Below are 18,724 nucleotides of genomic sequence, written 5' to 3'. Positions count from 1 at the left end.
AGGATAGTGACTGACCTTGTTGTTCGGTAGATCTAGCAGGAATCGCTTGATCTCTTGTGCAAAACAGCGGGTCTGTGAGCCTGTCAAGCTTTCCAACAGGTGTGAGGAGCGATCGATGTTGCTGTACCCTGTGTTCTGATTATCGTGAGACGTGGGGAAGCGATGGTGGAGAGGAAAAAGTGCGCGAATTCGATCGCTCTTGCGACGTCAAAGTCTGACTGTCTGACAGCCCAGCTCTGAAAATATCTCGAAGCATCGCAGCTCGTTGCGTCGGAGAGCCAGGTTAGGCAGCGAAAGGTAACAATCCGTCGAGCTGCCGTTGATGGGCGACGAAGAAAAACCTTAGTTTTCTCTCAAGAGTCGACTCTCCAGCAGCTCCGGTCGTTATGGAAAGAACGAATGAGAACGAATGAATGACGACGTAAAATCTAAACGAATGTGAACTGATACAGAGGAGAGACCGGAAGACAGCAGAGTAGTTACAAGAGAAGATTCCGGGAGAAGTCCGAGTGAAGGAGGGAAAACCGTTCTTTTTCTTTTTGACACGCGTCAACAACCTAGTTGACTAACCGAGGAGCGTTGATGATGATACCGAGAAGACATCCAGCGACGGTAGCAACGACGGGAACCGTGATGACCCATCTATTCGAGCGGAGAGCTTTGGTCAGCGTTTCGAACGAGCAGAAAAAACGAAGGGATGTGACTCGCCCTAGGAAGATCCATCCAATAGCGCGGAAGTTGATCGATTTGAGGTCACCGTTGCAGAGTCTGAGGAGAAGCAGGAACCGTTAGCGCCTGAAGGTCGAAAGTAGAGAAGAGTTGTCAACTCACCCGACTCCGACGGTGGCTCCCGTGATACACATGGTGGTGGAGACGGGAAGACCGTATTGCGAAGCGAGAATGACCGTGATAGCTGGGAAGGTGAAGAATCGAATCAGCAATGTTCGAGCTGAGAGGGCAGAGAGAGAGAAGGCTCACCAGCACCAAGTTCCATGGAGAAACCACGGGAAGGCGAATTAAGGGTGATGCGGTTACCGAGAACCTTCATAATGTTGTAACCGTCTAGACGAGGGCGAACGCGTGTCAGTCCGAGGTAACAGTCCACGCGCTCAAGTCGATAGAAACTCACAAGTTGCCAATCCCAAGACAATCATGACTGCGAAGACAACAAGTTGCCAGATGGGGACCTCAGCGGATCGGCCAGCGATCTCAGAGTAACGCCAGGTGTGGTAGATAACCGCGAAGGGACCTGCAAAACAAAGATAGTGAGCTTGGGAAGAAACCAAGATGAAGACGGTTCAAATTCACCGACAGCGTTCGAGACATCGTTAGCACCGTGAGCGAACGAGTTGACACAGGCGGTCATGACTTGAACGAAAGAGTAGGTAGCCTCGGTTTCTATTTTCGTGAAAAGTCGTCAGTTTCAGACCAGAGAGAACAAGAAGTAGGTGCGAAGACGTACCATTCGGGAATTGCTTAGCGGAAGCGTAGACCTTGCGCATACGTTCATGATCTTTCGTACCAGCCTTACCCGCTTGCGCAGCGTGAATGTCGTAGAAGATTCCACCAGTGAGGGCTTGCTTGAGGAAGGGAACAGCCTTGTAGCGAGCGATGATCCAGAGGTTCTTGGGTTCGGCCCAGGCGCCCTCGATAGGGTGAGGGTCGACCTTTTCAACTTCGTTGGCCAATACGCTGGCTTGGTTGGGAGCGGGAGTCGGGTCTTCATAGATCTTCTCATCACGAGACGCATCTCCAGATTCGGCATCGTGACTGTTGATATCCGAGGCTGTACGTAGCAACGTTGATTGTCAGGAAGAAGGTCTTGGAAGAAGAAATGGGGGAAAGGAAGAGGTCTAAACTCACCTTGACCGCTAACAGGGACATCATCGTCGTCCTTGCGTACACGGTAATCAGCGACGGCAGTAGGTGCGGTGACCGTTCCAGCATCGGCAGGAGCTTGACGGAACCAGAGAGCGGGACCGAGGAAGAAGTGGAACCAGCGAAGAGTGTAATCCTTCTTGACGACCTTGGCGTGAACGAACGGCATCCAGAAGAGGATGGCGAAGATAGCGACGACTGAAGCGGTACCGACGATCGCACCAGCCATAGGTCCGGGAGCGAGTTCATCGAGTCCGAGAGAAGGAGAACCCTGCGTTTTCGGAATTCGTCAGGATCGATCTGATAGGTAGGGAGAGAAGGAAGCAACTGACCTTGTAGATGATCGACATGGTCATGACCGCGGCGGCGAGGAAGAAGAAGAAGGGACCGGAAGCGAGGGCGTAGGGAACGGGATTCTTGCGAACGAGGACACCAAATTTGACCATGAGGTAGAGTACGGCAGCGAATCCACCAGAAATGGCAGGAGCTGATAGTAGTGAACAGGATGTCAGCTCTAGGAGATGCGAAGTACGAAAATAACGGGGAGAACTCACCGATACCGAAACCCGCGAAAATCGTCGCTAAACCTTTTCCATCGTTCCATCCCCATTGAACCGAGTCTACTCCACCGAGAGCTACTCCGACACCGGCGAGAGCCGAGACGAGAGAGTAGGTAGTCGAAACCGGCCAACCGTACCTCGTGCAAATCATCAACCACGACGCGGATGCAACGATAGCGCAAGTGAAGGCTAGTAGTTGGATACCGGCGTCGTCCTGGAAGGCACCGGCTGAGATGATTCCGTTCTTAATCGTCGAGGCAGTTCGAGCTCCGACGGCGACTGCTCCAGCGAATTCCTATCGAGAGCGAAGATGTCAGGTTCCCTCTCACTGTCCGAAAAACTCGAGGTGACTTACCATGACACTAGCAGCGAGAACAGCTTGAGCCATCGTGAGCGACTTGGAGCTATTTCCGAACGAAACTCGTTAGCTCCACTGTCTGTCGAAGTGAGTGCAACGATGGAAGACTTACGCTACCGAAGTTGCGAAAGAGTTGGCGACATCGTTTGCTCCGATGTTGTAGGCGTCGAGGAGCGAGAACATCAACCCGAAGGCGAAAATGTAGTCGTACTGGTGCATAGGCATCTTGAAGTTGACGACGGCGGAGGGGAGAGACGACTAGGGAGAGAGAGGGAGGCGACGACTGGGAGGTCGTGGGTCGGGAGCTTGAAAAGGCGGGTGAGGACTAATGAAGCAAGACACAGAGAACAGAAGCGGCGGCATTTTATCCGTTGCTCACGTTCGTGCACCTCTGTCGAAACGTTTTTTGGTGCCAAGAGAAGAATATCTTGGGAGGTGAAAAAAAAGGGGATCGGAGTTCGAGACTTTTGACTTGCTTTGACGTGTCTTTCACACGTTCGCGAGCTCGGACCGAGATCGGTGTGAACTTGCGAGTCCGGCCAAGTCCTCCCCTCACTCGAGGTGCACTGGCACACGACTGACCTTTTGAACGTGCGAAGCTAGTCAGTAGTGCCCTCGTGCACGTCTGAGCTAAGGAAGCAGCGTGATCGAGTGGCGATGGCAAAGATTGTCAACTAGAGGAGTATTTCGATGATCATGACTTTGTAGCTCGAGCGTCCTCTACAACGGTCATCGCTGGAAAGCATGCGAGCTATCAAACGACACACGATTGAGTGAACCAAAACTTAAGCTCGATCGTGCAAAATCCCTTCATTCGCCTTACGGTTGAAATGCTCTATTTACACCCTGCAAGTATCAACTATGCACCTCCTCATGCCTCCTGTCGCTACCTCACTCCCTTCAGAAATTCTTGACTTCCTTGATGCCACCGACCGATTCAGGTTCGAGATTGCCCTTTGCTTCGTTACTGTTCGAGCCAAAGCCTGTGTCATGGTGCGGCGAGTCCTTGCGCTGAACCGGAGTCTAGCGTCAGTATAGTCGGACAGTAAAAGGCAGAAGAGAAAGGTCCCTCAATCGAACGGATCAAGCGGAGAGCTTACCCCGGTGAAAGGCGAAAGTCCAGCTGCGAGGCGAGGTCCAGCAACGAGTGAAGACCAGTCCAAATCTCCTCCACCGTGAGCGATAGCGGTGACCAAGTGACGGTGAGCCTGTAACGAGTAGAAAAGGCATATGAGCAAGTAGGTCTCGAGAAATGCTTTGCGAGTACTAGTGGCAGCAAACTCACGACATCGAGAGCAGGTACAGTCGCGCCGTGTTCGGTAGCTAATCTCTGAATGTGTTGCGCATCTTTGAGTCCACCGGTAGCAGTGAAGCCAGTTTCTCCTTCAAAGCTGTTTTCGAGAATCTTCTTCCCGTCTATCGAGGGATCAGGTCCAGCAACGTCAGTCTTATAGGTGTCGACGGAGGAGGGGAAAGCAGACAGCACTTACAGCCGATGAACGAAGGTGCAGCTGAATTCGAGCAAGACATGATGATCAGTCCGTTTGAAGCAGGTGCGAGAAGAACGATTCAGAACACTCACGAAGGAACTCTTTGATGAACTCGTACAGGAGCTCACTTCCTACTCCCGATTTGTCTGCGAGAGTCATCGACTCTGCCAGTAGCTCAATCACACCCTGTAAAAAACTCCTAACCTTGAGTCTTTGTCTTCCGTAGACGAGGCAGGTCGAGAGAAAGACTCACAATGACTACGCTGTTGCCCAAGAGCTTGAACGTCGCAGCTCGTTCGACATTCGCTCCGACATCGATGATTTTTCGAGCCATCGACGGAACGAGGAGCCCTTCGACATGTCGCTTCGCAAAGATGTCTCCACTGAGTACCGTCACTAATTTGGCCTCCTTCGCGGCGGAAGGAGGTCCGAAGACAGGAGTTTGAAGGTAGAAGCACCACGGAATTTTCGAAGCCGTAGTTTCCAACTTGCCCGAAGTTTTGGGGTAAAGAGTTGACGTTTCGCAGAAGATGGTCGCTCTCGCTTCCCCCTCCTCGCCCCATTCAGCTCGTTTGTCCTTCGCTCCTTCGAACAATTCGGCATAGATTTGTTCGGCAGCTTCGTCGTTCGCGAGGGAGGTGACTACGACGTCGCAGGTCCTGGCGAGTTCTCGAGGGCTTTGAGCGTGCGCAATCGTTTGCGAGGTCGGAGGCAGTTTCGAGGAGGTTCTGTTCCAGAGGGTGAGAGCGGGTTTGCCGTTCTCGTGAAGCCACTTCGCGAGGTTCAACGCCATCGGTGACCCCATGTTTCCCTATCCCGGTCAACGTAACCATCAGTCAAGAATCAGCTAAAGTTGATCGATTTCACCGAGAGCGAGGAGAAACAGGTCACTCACGAGTCCGATGAAGCCGACCTTTTCGCATTGAAATCTTCCCATTGTGTTCTTGTATTGTCGTGAAGCGAGAAGTCAAGTGAAGTGGAAGAGGAGAAGGAGGGAGAGGGTCGACAATCTCCCATCTTGCGTCACCGAACCTGACTTTGTCCAACTTCGAATCATGACTTCGTTCGACTCGTACAACAATGAATACCTCAGTCTGCAACAATCGATCAATGCGAAACTGGATCAGGAACTGCCCAAGTTGAGAGGAGGTGAGTTGTCTCTCCCCTCATCACTTCGCGCTCTTGTCAGCTCACGCAGGCGCTCGGTCGTTACAGAGGAACGCAAGTCTGGTGTACGGAGAACGTATAGAGATTTGGACGAAGCGGATGAGATCGTACGTTGTCCTCTTGTCGATTCCCGTATCGAGCTGACACCCTCTTACTCTCTCGACAGATTGAGCAAATGCAGTTGACGGCAAAGTCGAACCCGAAGCAATCTATCCTCGTGCGGTCCGCGAAGGCGCAACTCAAAAGTTGGCGTTCGAAACTTCAACATCTCGAGACGATTTCGGATCGAGATTTGCTCCTCTCGACTAGACCAACCCATTCGGCCTATGATATCGGAGGATCTGACGACGAGGAGAACGACGAGGTTGGTTCGACGGGTCAACAACAGCGACAGAGATTACTCAACTCGACTCAAACGCTCAATACGTCCTCGAATCGGTTAGACAATGCTCAAAGGCTCGCAGCAGAGAACGAGGAGATCGGCCAAGGAGTCTTGAACAGCTTGATCGGGCAGAGGATTCAGCTGCAAGGTGCGAACGAGAGCCTGGAAGAAGCCGACGTGAGCGTCAATCGAGCGAGTCGAACGATCACAAAGATGATCAGAACGTTAGTCTGGCGTTTTCCGCGTCCTTCCTATCATTCGGACCACGAACTGATTCTCTTTATCTGCTCCGATCAGCGCATACCGACAGAGGATCACGATTGGAATCTTTATCGTAGTCCTCGTCACCCTCATGTGAGCCTCCTTCTCTTTCTCCCTTCCTCGTCATGCAATCTGACTCGTGTGGCGTCTCTCATAGTGGGCTCATCCTATGGCGCAAGCTAACCTGATTTCCTCTCGGTTTCCATTCTCTCCCTTTTCGTTCTCCATTGTTGTTTCCAAGCTGTACTTCTCTTCTTCATCTGTCGTGTCAGGATAGACCCTCGGTGCCAATACTATTGACGAACTTCCATCTCTACGATTTCATCTTCTCGGCCCGCTCTCTCCTCTGTCGCCAAGCTTTCCCTACTCGACTCCCGTTCTCTCTACCCAATTCCCTCGATATCCATTCCCCCGTCTCGCACAGCTTTGCAAACGTTTCGTTCTCCTCGATCAACTGTTCAGAAGGCATCGGATTTGGAATCAGGGTTGTCGGCACATTCGAGCACGAGAGGAGGTAGAGAACATCTTCGGTCGAAACGTTTCCGGTCGAGTTGGGAGAATAAGGGCAACCTCCGAGTGCCGAGATTGAGGAATCCACTGTTGTGATACCGAGGGTCTGCGAGGGAACAGGTTATCGTCAGTTGAAATTGGCTTCCACGAGAAAGGCGGACGAAGAGAGAAAACAAACCTTGACGTAGTGAAGGACATTCGCAAGAGCCGTTCCGTACGTGTCGTGACAATGCGCCTGGACTCCTCGTTGAGACTGTCAGTGCAGTATCGCCGGGAAAAGCTAGTCGTGAGATTTTACCGCAAGTTTGTCTGCCCCAACCCCCAGTCTCTCACACTCGTTCACTAATGCTTCCCATCCCTGTGGTACACCAACTCCAATCGTGTCTCCCAGACTCACTTCGTACACTCCCATATCAAGCAGCTCTTTCGCGACGTTTGCGGGACTTTTTGGATCGACCTTTCCGTCAAAAGGACACCCCAGCACGGTCGATACGTACCCTCTCACTCTCAGACCCCGGCCTCGTGCTCGTTCGATGATTGAGGGCAACCTAGCAAGTGATTCAGAGACGGTGCAATTGAGATTCGCCTTGGAGAATCCGTTCGAAGCAGCGACAAAGACTGCGATTTCGTTCGTAAGGGGGGGAGCTGCCGAAGGATTCGCGTCGAGGAGGGAGAAGAGAGAGTCGAGACCTCGGTCATTTGGAACGAGAACAGGGAGAGACAGGGAGGAATAGGTTTCGCGAAGTTGGGAGAGTGCAAGGGAAGTGAGTACTTCGGGTGTCGATGCCATCTGCGGGACCTATGAGATTCGTCCTACAGTTAGTATAGTCCCATAGAGCTCTCCTGGGCGAGCTAGCTTACCCATTTCGGGGAGACAAAGCTACCCGACTCTACATCTCTACATCCAGCTCCCACCAGTTTCTCGATCAGTTCGACCTTGAGTTCAGTCTTGAGGTGTCTCTTTTCGTTCTGTAAACCGTCCCGAGGTCCCACTTCGACTATCTTGACCGGTTTGAGCGAGAGAGAGGAAGAATTGCGTTGTGTGAGGGGAAGAATCGACTTTGGGGTTCGGACGCGACGCGAGCTGGCCGTACGTATCGTGTGAAGCATATGTGAAGGTTCGGAGGAGGTCCTCAGGAGAGCGAGGCGAGGAAGATGTAGGCGGGGAAGAAATGGAGAAAGGCAAGCCGAAGACTCGTCAGAGTCGTCACGGTCTGAGCGTTTGAGGGTCTTGAGTTGACCAAACCCACTTGTAACATCAAGCCCTGTCGAGAGCTCAGTCCCACGACGCCCACGTGGTAGCAGATAAATCCGAGCGCAACTCCTGCTAGGTCTGTGCGGGGAGATTCAGTGAAAAAATCTCGGTCCTTGTTCGTCTCTCTCATTCTCTCTTCTACTTTTGTCGTGATCTCCAGTGTGCCGACGACATGTCCTACAATCCTGATCTCTTTGGGAGGCCAGAGATCACGCGCGAGCGTGTTAGGATTGAAGGTACGTCCATCTGTTCATTGCGCGGACCTCCCTGGGTCTTCAGTCACTTACCCTGGGTTCAACTGCTCTGTAGAGAGTCAATGTAGGGATCCTTCGCGCAAGAGCCAACTGGTAAGAGGGTCTTCGTCTTCTCTGGCTGTTTGACCAAGGATTTACATTGAGCTTATCTTTCCAGGCGGCAGCGCTCAAGATGTTCCAAGAGTACGACGAGCTAAAACAGCAGTGCACGTGATTCCGCTCGGCTCTCGTGAGCCACCGACTGAAAAACGTCGTGCGGTTCAGATGCGATCCTCTCGAACTCGAGGGTCTTCAAGAGCTCCATCGGGATTTCCTACACGCTGGGAGATCACAAGAAAGAGTTGACTAAGGCAAAACGCTCGAAAGAAAAGGCGGAAGAAGTTGCCAAACGAATTGGCGAGCACTGTGAGTTCTCTTCGCACATCTGAGAGATGCACTGTTCATAGTCTAATGTTGCCCCCCTTCACAGACGGAACCGAGTCACAGATGGCCCGGGACGCGAGCAGAAAGGTACTGGGCTGCGACGTCGAAGTGGAGAGACTCGAGATGATCATTTACACTTGGAAGGAATACTTGGGCACGGACTCGAAGACAAAATTTTCTACAAGATCGCGCGAAGCCTCGAGACGACCTGGTAAGCGCTTGTCGCTATATTGACGGATCCTCTCTAATGAGCAATCGTGTGCCTGTCTGTAGAGGGTTGAAATCGATGAGAAAGCGCTCGAGCTCTCCAAAGTCTTGAAGGCATTGTTCAAGAATAATTACCTCGGGATGCAGTCGCTCGCCGTGTCGAGATACCACCCAGTTGCCCGTGCTGTGCTCTCGACGATTTGATTAGCCCACGATCGTTCCGACGCCGAGCAACTTTGCAATACTTTTCTCCCTATAGCGAGTTCTCAATAGCTTTACCTCGAGACCCAGAGACACCGAGCGGTGCAGAGACACACAAGAGAAAGATATTACGAGCGTTACATCCTGAATACTCCAAAGTTCCCAGCATTCTTTCGTTCTCTGGGATCCCAGCTCTTCGTAACGACCCCGAGCGAGAGACCCAAAACATCCCTCGTTTGATAAGGCAAGATGATTCCGTCGTCCCATCTGTGATAAATAAGCCGTATCAGCATTTGAGGGCGTTGACAGGCGAGAGAGACGAAAACTTACAATCTAGCGGTACCGAAAATTGCCTCGCTTTCTTTCTCGATTTGTGCCTTCAGTTTCATCGTGTTCTCCTCTTCCTCCTTCGTTCGCTTCGACGATACCGTTTCCATGACAGATTGAAGTTGATCGCCTCCCATAACCGAGACTCGAGACGAAGGCCAAGTGAAGAGGAAATGAGGTGAAGAACTGGAGATGGCAAGTGCGAAATCAGATGACGCTGTCACGAGAAAAGGAGAACAAGAGACTTACGCTCGACCGGCCATCCCATAATTTCCAGCGCCGTAAGATCCTCCGACGAGTATCGTGATTTTGGGACACGACGTCGCAGCGACTGCTCGAACTAGCTTAGCTCCGTTCTTAGCGATGCCCTGAGCTCGACGAAAAGTCAGTAAATATATCGAGATACAGGTGATTTCGTCGGAAACGAAGTCGACTTCGCAGACGCGAGAGGAAAGGATCCGTAAAAGCGAAAAGAGGGAAAGAAGACTCACTCCTTTCTCAGCAGCAGTACCGACCATGAATCCCGAGATGTTGACGAGAAAGACGATCGGAACTCCTCGTTGCTCGCACAGTTGGATGAAATGGGTAGCCTTCAAGGCCGAAGGAGAGAGGAGAATTCCGTTGTTTGCGATCTATGGAGTCGACGTGCGAGAAACCTGAGTCAGTACGGGGGTTCCGAGCGAGCTGACTAATAGATAGAGAATCACTAACTATTCCGACCTGGTGACCATGTACTTTCGCTGTGAAGTATCGACAAGCGAGAACAGTGAGTCATTGGCCCTCTTCAAACTTTTTCGTTTCGCGAAAAGAGAACTGACCGAAACCCGTAACAACCGTGTCCCCCCATTCGGCTTTCCACTCAGCAAACCGACTTCCATCGACCGTCCTCGCGATGACCTCTCGCATGTCCCACGACTTCTTCAGATTCGTACCCGTAACGCCTCCCAACTCTTTCGGATCGTAAATTGGCTCTTCGATCTCCTCCAAGGAATCTGAGGTAGGTAGACGATGGTTCGATACAGTAGCGAGGGTAGCGACCGTAGTTCGAGCGATCGCAAGAGCGTGAGAATCCGAAGTAGCCAAGTGATCGACGACTCCACTTTCACGGGCGTGCATGTCTCCTCCTCCGAGCGTCTCAGAGTCGACAACTTCTCCGAGAGCGGCTTTGACGAGTGGAGGTCCTGCGAGAAAGATCGTTCCCGCTTTCGCAACGATAATGTTTTCTGAAGAACAGCGGACTCGGTTCGTCAGTTCACTTGGTGCGTCCGCCCAAGGAAGTGCGCTATAGCTTACCGTCAGCCATCGCGGGGACGTAGCTGGAGGCAAAGAAAGGGAGAAGAAAATGGAGAAGAGTCAGTTCGAGGACGCCAGGGTCCGAAGGAACGGAAGGAAACGCCTAACTCACGCTCCTCCAGCAACGCTAATTCCATGGACGACCGCGATTTGTCTGTGAGAGTATTGTCAGATCATCGTCACGTAGAAGAGAGGTGTTGAGACATGGACTGACGGAATTCCCTCGGCACTCATTCTCGCCATGTTGTAGAAAATTCGTCCGAAATGCTCCTTGTCGGGGAAGACGTCTTTCTGGAATGGCAAAGCGGCTCCTCCACTCTCGACGAGGTAGACGCAAGGAAGTTTGTTCTGTTGAGCGATTTCTTGAGCTCGGAGGTGTTTCTTGACCGTGATCGGATGGTATGACCCGCCCTTCACCGTCGCCTGACACAAGCAAGGAATGAATGATCAACTCGACTCGCGAGAGTGCTGAGAACAAATGTGCTGACATCGTTTGCGACGATCATGACTTCGGTTCTGTGCGAAACTCTCACCGCTTGTCAGCTTCTTTCGTAGTAATCGTGGGAGGCGTGAGATCTCAGCTCACCCATTGACTCTACCGATTCCCGTAACTATTCCCGCACCAGGTACTTTGTCTCCGTACAATCCTTCTGCCGCTAAAGGCGAAAGTTCGAGGAAGGGTGAAAACGGATCCAATAATACGTCAATTCTATCCGTCGCTCATTCGTTGACTCTTATCAGCAGTCTGAACTCTAGTATCGAACAAGGGCAGACTCACCTTTCACGAACGAGTAACTTCCCTTTCCCCTTTGCTCGCTCTCGAGCCTTCTCTCCACCTCCACCGTAGACCCTCTTCAACCTGTGCTTCAGATCCTTCTCGAGTAGATTCATGTCGTCTTGACGGGCTTTGAACTCGGCAGAAGTGGTATCGATTGAAGAAGCGATCCGAGGTAAACTTTGTGTGGGGGCAAGTGCTGGACCTCGTCTAGACGCGGTCGCGGTTGAGACCGAACGTGCAAGAGTAGGTAGCCTTAGTAAGCGAGACATGGTTGAGGGATATGAGTGATGTGAGAAGGAACAAGATTAACTTCCCCGCTACCCGGAAGTCAGAACCGTCTGTCGGCATCCCTTCGCCTCTGAGCGCACACAGAACAACTCACTCTGGAAACGCAGCGGAGCAATGGGAGTATTCACGAACTCATACAATACACCGAAAGGAACTGCGAAAACAAAACTAAAAGAACTAAAATTCGTACAATTTGCTCCGAGGCTCTTCAAGGTGTACACGGACTAACGGAGAGGGCTGAAGGGTAGAGGCCTGAGAATGTTGCTTTGCATGTGTTTCGTCAAACGCACCGTCTTCGAAACGGTTCCGGACCTGGTCAACGAGTAACGATCATCAGTTCCCATTCTTGATTTCCGAAAGAAAGTGCGACTTACCATCCATCAATCTTCCAGCTCTCTTCCCTCTTGAGTCTACGAGCCTCCATCGATTGATACTGCCACAAGTGGTGCACTTGGTGAAGTTTTCCGACTTGAGAGAACCAAGCTCCGACGGGGTAATGTCCAGATTTGAGTCGAGCTTCGAGTCCAACTCTCCTATACACAGAGACACGAGAGATAGTTCAGCTTGGGGACGTCCGGGGAGAAGCGAAAGAGAGAGGCTATCGTGGGAAGGAGCGAGAGCAGAAGGAAAAGGACGAAAACTGCACACTTACCATTCGTGCTCCCATTCCAACAACGCTCCAGGCTTGATATCATACGTCCTCAATTCAAAGATCCCTCCTTTCTCACCCGGCGGCGAAACTTGCCAAAACTTGAACTCGGTATTGAGCTTCGATCGATCGCAATGTCGTTAGCACCGTCCTCTCTATTTCCTGCATTGCAGACAGAGCGAGCGCGCCCTTCAGAATCCAAGAGAGAGAGAGGGGCTCACCTGACTGGTTCTGCTTTGAACCAAAGGTAGAATCTCCTTGTTGAAGAAAGTGGTATGACCTTTACTTTCACGAATCGCGTGCTTCGTCTGTTCGAATCCGGGCATCCCATCGTACTCAAAGACATGTACTACATGGAAGCGTCACGAAGTCTGTCAGCTCCGGGGTAAAGTTGCACTCTGAAAGGAGTTGAAGGCGTACCGAAAGAATCGACTTCTCCGACGACGACTTCCCAGCTTCCTGTCAATCGAGCCTCGAAGTCGGACGACGTATGGATTCCCTTGTAGTAATCTGCGATCAAAGACTTGTACTTTTCGACGTATTGAGGGTGTACCTTGTGTTCTAGCGAGAGAGAAAGAGGAAAGAATTTCAGTATGAGCGAACTATGCTCGAATGAGCCTGTCGAAAGAGATCAGCTCACTCTGGAACTCGTAGACGTATTTCTAAGACACGAAAAGGGTGGAATAAGAGTCAGTTGGCGGGAGTAGACGGGTTGTGAAAACTTTCGCAGAGGAGAAATTCTCACATGTCTTCCGACAAGGCGTGAATGTTGATTTCCGGCTTCAGTTCTCGCTTCCTCACTACCGTGCAACACTGCCGAGATCGCATCCTTGACCGCTCCCAATTGAGGTGAACTGACGATACCTCGAACTTCGGAGTGGGGAGAAAGTCGGAACTTTGAAACGGGAGTGGAGTGGGAGGAAGAGGAGATGAAAGGTCGAGCGAGTGGTCGTAGCATCGAAGGTCTAGTCATGTTCGATTCCGGATTATACTTATCGAGAGAGGTGAAGGGCGAAAAGGCAAGAAGTGGGGATCGCGGAAGAACTTTTGTGAGGGAATTTGGGTACAGAACCTCGGAGCTTGCGGAACGAGTGTGAGTGCTTCGAGCGCAAAGTTCACACCTAAGGGGTCGAGCAAGCTGCACACTCAAATTTCCGAAAATGCGAGAATTCGAGTCGGCCAATCGGGAGAGAAGAAAGCTCTCTTCTCTCAACACTTGACTCCAACTCCTCATTCTCCCGCGAGCAAGCAAGATTCTCACCCGCCAGACAATCTCTGCAACGTCTCGGCTGGTCCGACCTCGAACTCCTCTTCCTTCGTCTCATCTTTTCTTCCCTCAACTTTTTCCTCTTCGCCGCCCCATGTCCTCGACTCCAGCAGCGTCATTCGGAGCTCATTCGCATGAACTCAGCAAAGAGGGAGAAGGCGATGTCAAGTTGATCACGACTGATGAGATGGAAGTTCCACCAAAAACAGAAATCGACAAACTCGGCGGATACGATCTGTGGAAGGACATGGGAGAACCCAAGTATGTCGTCGCACCCATGGTGGATCAAAGTGAACTCGTAAGCTCGTCCTGACCATCTTTTGCGAACGGGCAATTTCTGATTTTACTTTTCTGCCTCTTCCTCACGTTCCCGTACTTCCAGGCATGGCGGATCCTGTCTCGTCTCTACGGAGCCAACCTATGCTATACGCCAATGTTCCATGCCGCCCTCTTCTCGAGTCAACCCAAGTACCAACACGAAATGTTTGACCTCTCGCCCGGTTCGATCGAAGGTGTCGCCCCTTACGACCGTCCCCTGATCGTACAATTCTGTGCGAACGACAAGGATCAGTGGTTGGAGAGTGCTCAAAAGGTAGTGGGCAAGTGCGACGCCGTAGATCTCAATCTCGGTTGTCCTCAGGGAATCGCGAGGAGAGGGAAATACGGCGCGTTCTTGATGGAAGAGTGGGATTTGATCAGGTCGATGAGTCAGTACATTCTTCATCTGATCTGGGAGACGATAACGTCGGTAACGCTTTCCGTCTCGCGCAGTCTCTCATCTGCATCAAAACTTATCGATTCCAGTCACGGCCAAGATCCGTTGTTTCCCAACTCTATCGAAAACTTTATCCTACGCCTCCCACGTCTTCGCCTCTGGTGCTCAAATCCTCACTCTGCACGGTCGAACGAGGGAAATGAAAGGGCAGTTAACCGGATTGGCGTCTTGGGAGAAGATCAAGCAAGTCGTTCAGCTCGTTCAACCAAAGATTCCGGTTCTCGCAAACGGAGGAGTACCTGGTTCGAAGGAAGTCGAATCGTGCCTCGAAGAGACGGGAGCGAACGGATTAATGAGCGCCGAAGGAAACCTCTACAACCCGATGCTGTTCAACCCTTCGAATTCTCAACAAGGTCGTCAATACCTTTCGAACCTTTCGCCCGAGATGAGACAAGCAATCGAGGAGTGTGATAGTCAGTTGGAAGGAGAATGGGATATGTCGCAGGCCGCGTACGCTCCGGCTCCTTATCTCGCTGCTCAATACCTCGCGATCGTTCTCACAATCCCGAACGGAACTCAAACGGCGACTTCGGCGATCAAGGCGCACCTGTACAAGATGTTCAGACCGATATGGGCAGAGGGAAGGCACACCGACATGAGGGAAAAGTTGGGAAAAGCTGGACAGAAAGGATTGGAGTACAAGGAGAAAGTCGGCGAATATGTTAAATGGGTAGAAGAGTTCACGTCTCTTCTCAAGGTGAGCCATCATCTCATCAACCTGGATCTCTTGAGCGTGAACCTGAACTGACGCAATTTTCGCGTACCACAGTCGGATCTCGAAACTTCTCTCCTTCCTTCAGGTTCGTATCGACCTCTCACACAGCAAGAAGTCGATTCGCTTTACTCTGGAGTCGTCCCTTACTCTCACTGCCAACCCTACTTGCGAGCGACCAAACCAGAGAACGAAAAGGAAGAAACAGAGTTGAAAAAGGTAGATCTCGAGGCGAAGAGGAAAAGAGCGGAACAGGAAGAACCTGTCCTCGGTAAGTCTCTCGTCTACTGCAGAGTAGGCAATGAATGAGCTCTATAAGTTGACGAGAGTGACCCTGAACGCCAGATTCGAAACGCTCAAAAACCACTCTCGACTCGGAGGCGACCGTCAACGGCTCAGCAAATATCTCGAACCCTCTCTGTTCAAATCACACGACTCTCTCTTCCCCCGCGCTACCCAAACTCCCGACAGCTTCGACTGATCTTCCGAAACCTTGTTCGAATTCCGGATCGACAAAGTGCTCGAATCTCGCTTGCAAGGCTTGCTGTGCAGCTCTCCGATCCCTGGCTGGAGACGAAGAATCAAAGTTCAAGTGCGAGTTCCACGAGGATAAGGAAATGAAAGCGAAGATCAGAAGTGACGAAATGAAAGCTTCAAAGCAGAAGAAGAAGGAACAAGGAAAGATCAAGGCGAGGGAGAATCAGTTGAGAGATCGAGAGCTGGCGGAGAAGAAGAGGAAGGAAAGAGAAGAGAAGAGGAAATTGGAACAAGAGGCTAAGGGAGAGGCAGAGGGTTCTACTCGCGAAGAAGAAGTCGCATAGCATTGTTTTCCCTTTCTCTTTCAGCTCCCGCAGTCATAGATTTGTTGTCATATTAGATTGCTCTTTACCTACTTGTGCTCGCTGTGCGCCAAGTCGGCGGTCGGAAAGGTTGACTTGGTTCGCGAAAAGAGAAAATGACGCAGAATCAGCATGACACAGGTTCGAGTAAGGTAGCAAAGTTTCAACAACAAAAGACAGAAGAATGAATAGGCTAGGTGAGAGATGTAGCGAGAGTATCCCGTTCGGGTTCTCCGAACTGTACGCGGGAGACCGTCAGATTAAACTGGGAAATGGAGGCAAGGAGAAGAGGAAGCGAATCACTCACAGCTTCAGCGGCTTTCTGACAACTCTTCTCTTCGTTCTCTGCGTCCAGATGAGTCGCTATGAAGAGCGTGTCGACCCTGTTATGCACATTGTCGGTTCGGTCCAGTTTTCTAAATGGTGATGAGCAGACTGAGCTGGACTCACGCATCCGTGACCAATCCTAGCACGACTCGACCTGTCCAAGCTGGTACGACGACACTCAGGACCGCAAATATCGGTGCATAACCCCCGGAAGACGGAGAGAGGTATGAAGTCGAGAGGATTAGGAAAGAAACGAGAGAAGGAAGAAGGGTGAGAGGCGACAAGGTAAGAGTCAAAAGTAGTCGAAGTAGAGTAGCTGGCACACGACGAAAAGCATCGTGATTAGCTCGACACAGCCAGATTGATTGGGAAGCCGTAGCGGAGCTTACTATCTCGAATATTCGAAGCTCTGTTCGCAAACATAATCCCCGCCACTTCTTTCGCACTCTGTCCCGCCGTCTTCCCGGTCAATCCGATATAGACTGTCGTGTAACCGTTGAACCAGCTAGTCCAACCCGAGAGAAAGTCGCAGATCGGGATGAGGTAAGTTAGCGGCGAGAGGAATGTCGGTAGAGAAGAGCGCCGCAAGAGGCGAGAGAGAGATCGGAGGAGCGTCGACAGAGTTTGAAACAGGGTGGTTAGGAGGGCAGAGAAGAGGATGCTGCCGAGGGAAGGTCCTTTCGCCCTCGCTGTGTAGTTTATCGTTTATTTGCGCAATCGATCAGCTTTCTCCAATTGTGGGCATGGGGCAGGAGAACTCACCGAAAGCAGCTTGTGTTACTTGAACTGTGCTCGGTCCAACATTCTCCTCCCCTTCGCCCAATTCTAAAGCCTCAGCTTCTCGATCCTGCCCCTCGAAATACCAAGTTCCGACAACTCCGCTTGTCGTAGCTTTCCCAATGCCTCTCATCAAGGCCAATGTCCAAACGTAGGTAAAGAGGACGAAGCTCGATCCATAGGCAGCGAGTTTCGGATGAGAAGCGGAGAGCGAGAGGAGGGAGGTGATCAGGGTTAAAAACGGTAGCGAGAGGAGGGTCGAAACGAAAGACAAGGTCAGAGCGAGGAGAATCAACGGTGGGTGATGGATGATCGTCTGACACGCGAGCTGCTCCCCAGAACAATCGAGTCAGTGCAAAGACCACAGAGGAGTGGATTCAGATGCGTACCTCTCCGACCAAGATCGCTCGATTCAGTTCTTTCCGTCGTTTGATACTCGCTCTTCCCAACAGCCAGCTCATAGCAACACAGCCGCAAGCGAATACCCTCATCCCGGTTTTCCATCCTCGGTCGCGTTCGACCCCTCTGTCGCCGAAACTCGCTCCGAATGCTATGAATCCGATTAGAGAGAAGAGGAAAGGGCCGACGAAGATCGAGATACTGAGGAGAGGACGGAGAGCTCGACGGAGTGCGAGGAGTAAGCACAAGGCGAGGGTCGAAGTGAGGAGAGAGAGGAGGGAAAGGATGAGAAAGAGAGGAGTCGTCGAGAGTAACGATGGATAATCGCGAGATGGTGGAGGTCGTGAAGTAGCTGGAGCTGATGGTATCGACAAGTACGCCTTGATGGAGATGAAGACGGTCGAAGCGAGGGATAAACCATAGATTGCGATCCAAACTGAATCTCGATACAATTCTCGCGACGGTGAATTAACTCCTCCTCCTCCCGAATTGGGCGACTCTGTGGTCGGTCTGATCGGATAGACGAATAGAGTCCGCCTACCCATGAGGGGTTCATTCATTGGATGTAGATTCGGCGCTGAATGAGGAGGCGGACTTGGAGACGATTTCGAGAGAAAAGTTCCGGGTAAAGGGCCTTCGTCCTCGTCTTCTTCCGATACGTCTGACTCAGTCAAGTCGTACCGTCTAGCTGGGAGCTGTCGAGTCGCTGCGAGGGATTCGTACAGCTTCCATCCCGTGTTTCCTCCGTCTCTTCGTCCTCCTCCTCCTCTTCCCGCTGCTGTGCCAGTTCCTAGGCGACTGACGAATGCCGGCACGACGTTCGAGAGCCCCAAGGCACTCCTCTCATGTCCCCTCGTCTGTCTGTCTCGATCCGACTCCTCCTCGGGTTCATCTCTCGAACCTCCTTCTGCCTCCAATTCCTCCTCGTAGCTCTCCCCCAAGATATCGTCCTCTACGAGAGTCGTGCGTTTCCGTGGGTGAGTGGTTGCGGTTGAATAGAAGAGAGGAGGGTGGAGAGAGTCTTGACGGGATTGAAGTAGAGAGTTCGCGAACGTCGAGAAGTTCATTCAAGAGACTAGTGTTGATTGAAGCTGTTGTACTCTATGGGCTGAGTGGTAGAGTGTCGAATGGTGGAAAGAAGAGGTGATCAACATCGACGCGATTCGATTCGGAGTGTGGAGCCTCGTCCTTCGAAATCTGACCCTATCGCTGACCTTGCCCGTAACATCTCTCTCGCTACGCCGATCAGGAAGAACTCCCTGAGAGAGCGCCGAAAAAAGATCATGAGAGAAAAGTCGAAATTTTCAAGTTTACGTCGGTTCTCTACGGCGGCTCTCTTCTGCTCCG

At 51.6% G+C, this 18,724-nt stretch overlaps 8 protein-coding genes across 8 annotated transcripts; 2 read left to right on the top strand and 6 right to left on the bottom strand.

The window, feature by feature from the left end:
• Nucleotides 1–557: 557 nt before the first annotated feature.
• On the bottom strand, nt 558–3,021 carry PHO89 (Pho89p; the record flags this gene model as incomplete). Its single annotated transcript, XM_076634814.1, has 12 exons — nt 558–642; nt 709–768; nt 832–913; nt 979–1,062; nt 1,130–1,249; nt 1,309–1,398; nt 1,463–1,786; nt 1,864–2,149; nt 2,211–2,365; nt 2,433–2,733; nt 2,794–2,842; nt 2,909–3,021. 12 exons carry the CDS (start codon nt 3,019–3,021, stop codon nt 558–560), a joined length of 1,749 nt encoding a protein of 582 aa, XP_076485193.1.
• Nucleotides 3,022–3,696: 675 nt separating this feature from the next.
• Nucleotides 3,697–5,223, bottom strand: JCM6883_000117 (NAD(P)-dependent oxidoreductase; the record flags this gene model as incomplete). The annotated part of the gene is made up of 7 exons (XM_076634813.1): nt 3,697–3,807; nt 3,897–4,004; nt 4,082–4,212; nt 4,287–4,307; nt 4,379–4,472; nt 4,540–5,097; nt 5,182–5,223. The coding sequence occupies 7 exons, from the start codon at nt 5,221–5,223 to the stop codon at nt 3,697–3,699; spliced, it is 1,065 nt and encodes a 354-aa protein (XP_076485192.1).
• A 118-nt stretch (nt 5,224–5,341) lies between these two features.
• Nucleotides 5,342–6,284, top strand: JCM6883_000116 (v-SNARE domain-containing protein; the record flags this gene model as incomplete). The annotated part of the gene is made up of 5 exons (XM_076634812.1): nt 5,342–5,435; nt 5,502–5,560; nt 5,620–6,059; nt 6,133–6,189; nt 6,254–6,284. 5 exons carry the CDS (start codon nt 5,342–5,344, stop codon nt 6,282–6,284), a joined length of 681 nt encoding a protein of 226 aa, XP_076485191.1.
• A 125-nt stretch (nt 6,285–6,409) lies between these two features.
• On the bottom strand, nt 6,410–7,716 carry JCM6883_000115 (hydroxymethylglutaryl-CoA lyase; the record flags this gene model as incomplete). Its single annotated transcript, XM_076634811.1, has 4 exons — nt 6,410–6,712; nt 6,785–6,841; nt 6,905–7,396; nt 7,468–7,716. 4 exons carry the CDS (start codon nt 7,714–7,716, stop codon nt 6,410–6,412), a joined length of 1,101 nt encoding a protein of 366 aa, XP_076485190.1.
• A 1,367-nt stretch (nt 7,717–9,083) lies between these two features.
• JCM6883_000114 (uncharacterized protein) lies at nt 9,084–11,613 on the bottom strand (the record flags this gene model as incomplete). The annotated part of the gene is made up of 12 exons (XM_076634810.1): nt 9,084–9,213; nt 9,277–9,459; nt 9,523–9,641; nt 9,765–9,905; nt 9,985–10,013; nt 10,092–10,496; nt 10,567–10,589; nt 10,679–10,720; nt 10,781–10,989; nt 11,055–11,082; nt 11,153–11,275; nt 11,345–11,613. The coding sequence occupies 12 exons, from the start codon at nt 11,611–11,613 to the stop codon at nt 9,084–9,086; spliced, it is 1,701 nt and encodes a 566-aa protein (XP_076485189.1).
• A 243-nt stretch (nt 11,614–11,856) lies between these two features.
• On the bottom strand, nt 11,857–13,254 carry JCM6883_000113 (NIPSNAP family protein; the record flags this gene model as incomplete). Its single annotated transcript, XM_076634809.1, has 7 exons — nt 11,857–11,944; nt 12,007–12,165; nt 12,285–12,400; nt 12,503–12,630; nt 12,702–12,842; nt 12,922–12,943; nt 13,027–13,254. 7 exons carry the CDS (start codon nt 13,252–13,254, stop codon nt 11,857–11,859), a joined length of 882 nt encoding a protein of 293 aa, XP_076485188.1.
• A 388-nt stretch (nt 13,255–13,642) lies between these two features.
• Nucleotides 13,643–15,856, top strand: DUS1 (tRNA dihydrouridine synthase; the record flags this gene model as incomplete). Its single annotated transcript, XM_076634808.1, has 5 exons — nt 13,643–13,846; nt 13,931–14,255; nt 14,320–15,020; nt 15,093–15,306; nt 15,381–15,856. The coding sequence occupies 5 exons, from the start codon at nt 13,643–13,645 to the stop codon at nt 15,854–15,856; spliced, it is 1,920 nt and encodes a 639-aa protein (XP_076485187.1).
• A 211-nt stretch (nt 15,857–16,067) lies between these two features.
• JCM6883_000111 (choline transporter-like family protein) lies at nt 16,068–18,444 on the bottom strand (the record flags this gene model as incomplete). The annotated part of the gene is made up of 6 exons (XM_076634807.1): nt 16,068–16,112; nt 16,182–16,257; nt 16,325–16,517; nt 16,591–16,890; nt 16,964–17,306; nt 17,368–18,444. The coding sequence occupies 6 exons, from the start codon at nt 18,442–18,444 to the stop codon at nt 16,068–16,070; spliced, it is 2,034 nt and encodes a 677-aa protein (XP_076485186.1).
• Nucleotides 18,445–18,724: the final 280 nt, after the last annotated feature.

Source organism: Sporobolomyces salmoneus (assembly GCF_050403485.1).
Source record: "Sporobolomyces salmoneus JCM6883 DNA, S_salmoneus_JCM6883_v1_ctg72, whole genome shotgun sequence".
Lineage (NCBI taxonomy): Eukaryota > Fungi > Basidiomycota > Microbotryomycetes > Sporidiobolales > Sporidiobolaceae > Sporobolomyces > Sporobolomyces salmoneus.
Note: the sequence above shows the minus strand (reverse complement) of the source record. Positions and strands in the feature narration are given on the sequence as shown.